This window comes from Arachis stenosperma, chromosome 5 (assembly GCF_014773155.1).
Source record: "Arachis stenosperma cultivar V10309 chromosome 5, arast.V10309.gnm1.PFL2, whole genome shotgun sequence".
Lineage (NCBI taxonomy): Eukaryota > Viridiplantae > Streptophyta > Magnoliopsida > Fabales > Fabaceae > Arachis > Arachis stenosperma.
In genome coordinates, this window is record NC_080381.1 from 132,425,229 (window position 1) to 132,429,837 (window position 4,609).

At 37.1% G+C, this 4,609-nt stretch overlaps 1 protein-coding gene across 1 annotated transcript; it reads left to right on the plus strand.

The window, feature by feature from the left end:
- The first annotated feature begins 417 nt into the window (after positions 1-417).
- On the plus strand, positions 418-927 carry LOC130981433 (uncharacterized). The gene has a single exon (XM_057905031.1). The coding sequence runs from the start codon at positions 418-420 to the stop codon at positions 925-927; it is 510 nt and encodes a 169-aa protein (XP_057761014.1).
- Positions 928-4,609: the final 3,682 nt, after the last annotated feature.

Consider the following 4,609-nt stretch of genomic DNA (forward strand, 5'->3'; position numbering starts at 1 on the left):
AATTTTATAAGTGCGACTAACAATAAATATAAGAGAGAGTAATAAAGAGTTAAATATTACACTTTATATTTTCAATTTTTTTAACAATTAAGAGAATCCATTCTCTTATAGAATCTATTCTCCTGGTTTTGGGAGGATAACTGGCTACCTGGTGGGCTGTTGAAAGATGTGTTTCCAAGACTGTTTTCGGTCTCAAACCTGAAAGGATCTGTTATAGGGGATTGTGGGTTTTGGAATGGGTTAGAGTGGAGTTTGAGCTTTCGATGGAGGAGAGAGTTGTTCCAATGGGAGTTGGAGCTACTAAACCAACTTCATGAGAAGTTACAAATAGTTAAGCTCACAAGTGAGAGAGAGGATAGTGTGATATGGAATTTTGATAAATATGGTTTATTTTCGATTAACTCCTTTGTGCAGGTGATGCAAGCAGAAATTATTCCGGCGGACATCGCGAGATATAGCTTCACTAGTGCTGTTTGGCGAGGTTTCGTACCTCCCAAGATTGAGCTGATTTCTTGGTTTGTATTAGACGGCAGAGTAAACACCAAAGATAGATTGTGTAGGCTAGGCGTTATTGCACCGAATGATAACATGTGTGTGTTGTGCTGTAAGGCCGTAGAGTCTGCGTTTCATTTGTTTATTGGGTGTGAGGTCACTTGTCAGGTGTGGAGTGCTTGGCTGTTTGCTCTTGGGAGGCTCTGGACAATGCCAGGTTCACTAAAGGAGCACTTTCAAAGCTGGACGACTGGTTCAGTGAGGAAGGAAGACACCAGGCGGTGGTTCATGGGTTTTTATGCTGTTATATGGACAATTTGGGTTGAAAGGAATGCGACGATCTTCAGGAATCAAGATACTAATGTGGAGGGAATTATCAGCATGTCCTTCGAGTTCTCTGATGAATGGTTTGGTGGTGAACCATATGGTTATTGATGGCAATACCGTAAATGACTAGGGACTATCATGTACTTGGTGTTGTTGGTTTATACTGTTTAGTCTTTTAATGCTCTACTTTGTGTGTTGAGCTCTTTATTTCAAAAAAAAAAGTATTTTTTGTGTTAAAATTGAGAAAATTTATTTCCCTACAAAATACACCACATGGTGTTAAAAAATGAGGTTTATTTTTTGTATCTTATAAATAAATTAGAACACAACACAACGCTCAGAAAAATAAAAGAAAAATAAAAAAAGCACTACATGGTCTCGTTGAAGGATATCATGTAGCTCCTGCCAAGGATTCAACTATTCTACAAATTCAGCACTATTTATAATTTTTTTTTGTAAGTAGGTCAGTTACGTCATTAGCCTTTCTCTCTCTTAATAAGATTAAAATGAACCTCTTATTAAAATCTAAGTAGCTCTTGAATCTTAAGAATTAAATTCTCATTATTATTATTATTATTATTATTATTATTATTATGAATAGTCTGATGAGAATCAAATTGAAGTAGTAAGAAAACATCTAAAGAATCGGTTTCCACAATAACCACCTTAGAGCCACATTTTCAAGTAAGGACTAAATCTCTCCATGCTACAAAATGTTCCTAGCGGAAAATGCCTTAATTAGGAAGAGACCCAGAGCAACCTTTCATTCAAGAGCCTTCCTTGTTCTAAAGCACACATTCGAATCCGCCGAGATTCCGAGCATGATAGACACTTCCATCACAGCTAAATTTAACCATTCCTTTCGGTGGAGGAGTCTAGACCACATCGATGCAATGAGCTTGAAGATGGTAAGTTGATTTGTTGAAGTTATGAAGATCTTGTGCAAGCCTCCACGCTAAAAGAGTAACTCTCTCATGAGACCAATCATCATGGGAGTTGAAGATATGCTGGTTACGATGACGCCAACTCCACCATAAACCAGCAAAAATGATGAAATCAACCTTCATCACTTTCTGGCAGAAATAGGTAAAGGTGTTGGCCGAATTTATAACATGATTATCACTTCTCTAAGGTAAAAACCCTAAAAGAGAGCACACACTACGAGCTCTGGCACAATCAAATAGACAGTAAAATATTGTCTCTCTCTAAGAACTGCAACGCAGACATAACTCCAGATCTATCAAACCGCGGCAAAATCGAAAGAAGGCAATCGGAAGAGCATCATAAAAGCAAAGCCACACAAAGAATCTTAATCTTCTCAGGGAGGTTGGAGAGCCACAACTAATTCTAATTAGCATTAGCATCCCAATAAATTTTGCCCAATTGCCCTTTAAAATCCAATTATAGACATCCTTGGTGGAGTAGATTTTTTAAGATGATGAATGCCACCACTATCCACATTTCACACTACCAAAAAACAACACTGAACATTGGCGAAAACAAAATAATCTAATGGTAACTTTCGCGGCAAACTATTTTATTCCCATATTTTTACCATTAGATTTTTTTTTTGTAAATCCGACAATAAGTTCAATTTTTTTCGTTAAATTATTTTGATGCAATTAATGGTCAAATTCTAAATTTTTTATTTAAATTTATTTTTTATATAATTAATATTCAAAATCTAAATAATAGAAACTAAACATGTTAAATTAAATATCAAGCGTACAAATAAAATGTAAAGTTAAATAACAGAAGATATACTACAATCAAACAGTCTAAAACAAAACTCTAATCACTAAAGATCCTGATAGACGACGTCATCGTTGTTCCGCTAGTCCTGCTGAGGCGGCGGCCTAGGTAGTGATGTTTGTACCCCCTCCAACGGCGCTATTGCCACCACCAGTAGTGCTGCTACAACTGGCACACATCTGATTTTAGTACACCGCCATCTGTCGCTCCATTCGCTAAAGCCGCCCTAGCTCCTACCTCCACTCCAGCATGAAGTCATCTGTGCCTATCATGCATGAGAGGATCGCCTGATACCTCTCCTCAGACTCCTACAGTTGCTGAGCTTGTTAGTGAAGGCTCCAAGTGAGGAGCAGCACTTGCTCCCTCAAATCAACGTCATTCTCAAGATTGACGGGATGACTGGTGGCAGAGATGGATGATTGTCTCAATGTGGATGTGTGGAGGTTATTGGTGAAGAACGACCCCAGCCCAAAGACACAATTCTTGTACGGCTCAGAAGCGGCCTCGCGCCAAACCATCTCAAGATGGACGACTGATGCAGCGAAGTTTTTGCTGTCGTCTCTAGTACGCTGAGATTGTTGGATTGAGACTTCCAATCTCTATGTGTAGGAGTCCTATGTAACACATTTTATAATTAGGGTTACAGTTAATTTAAAAATGGTATGTCACATGATGTTTACTCACATAATAATCTGCGACCCGCTGATAAGCAAATTTCCCCTTGTTCTCCTTCAATGTGTAAGTATACTTGAAGGTTTCCACCATCGTCGCATCATGATCCAACAAATTACACTACATATTTTGAAACCACATGTTAAATCAAGTAATAATGACATTATATTGATACTAAATGAAATTAATAACAAAATGAAACAAGTTACTTACTAGCCTAGCCTTTGTCTTTATGAAAGTCGCTGACCCACCAGTATACTTTGATGACCTAGCCGATACCTTGTTAGCTCTGTTCGTGAGACCGTGACGCTTGAACCCCTCATCAGTCTCCCAATGGACGTACAATGCCTTCTTAATATCCGGGTAGAGCCAAATGGTGAGGTGGTCACAATGCTCACGTACATCTTCCAACATTTGCTGAAACCACCTAACCATCTGATGGTCGAAGATCTTTCTAATCATGAGATCGTGAGTCTTGTCCCATATAAATTTCTCTTGCAGAAAGAACATTTAGCATGAGTTAATTAAAATTAAGCATAATTAAACAAAATAGAATATATAAACTAACTAAGATTTGAATATATTGAGTTTTTATCGCCCACTTCTAAAACCATCGCTCTCTAGTCTGGTTTGTTAAAGTTGTATGTATTATGAGGTTTGTTGCTATTGACCAACTGTTGAAGACTGTATGTAGGATGTTGTGAAATTCCTATGTAACAAATAATAAAATGAACATAACTATAACCCTAACCCTACTAAGAACTCCCTAGTTCTTACCCCCTATTTTCTTCCCCTTTCAGCTACAAGTGCGATGGTTTAGTGCGTAGCTACAGGAGCATTGAATATTATATTCATGACTTGAGTTGTTAGAATTTATTTTTCTCTCGTCGTTTATTGCTTTTAGTTTTTAGAGGGGTAGGATTTGTTTTGAGAATCTTGGAATAAGTCTATATATTTAATGCTATGTGAATATATATACCTTTGTGGTTAATGGTGTAAAATAAAGAATATTTGTTTTCTTAATTAAAAGTTTTGGTTTGTATTCGCAAAGACTTTTAGTGCTATCATGAGGTGCTAAAAGTTAGGGTGTTACAATCGATTTGGTTCATTTGTCCTTGGTCTTGGTCTTTGAATTAGTGCTTGTAATCTTAATGATTGATGTAGTGAAATTTCGCTAGTATTGTGGTAAAGACTGAACGTAGATTATTGCACTTCGAACCTGGATACATGCTGGTGACACTTTCTCTACTCTATTTAATAGATAGGAATAGAAGCAATCATAAACTTTATCTAAAAGATACCATTAAGGCTGAAAATAATGTATCCCAGAAGGATAAAGCCAAAGAAATAATCTTCCTTTTTCGTT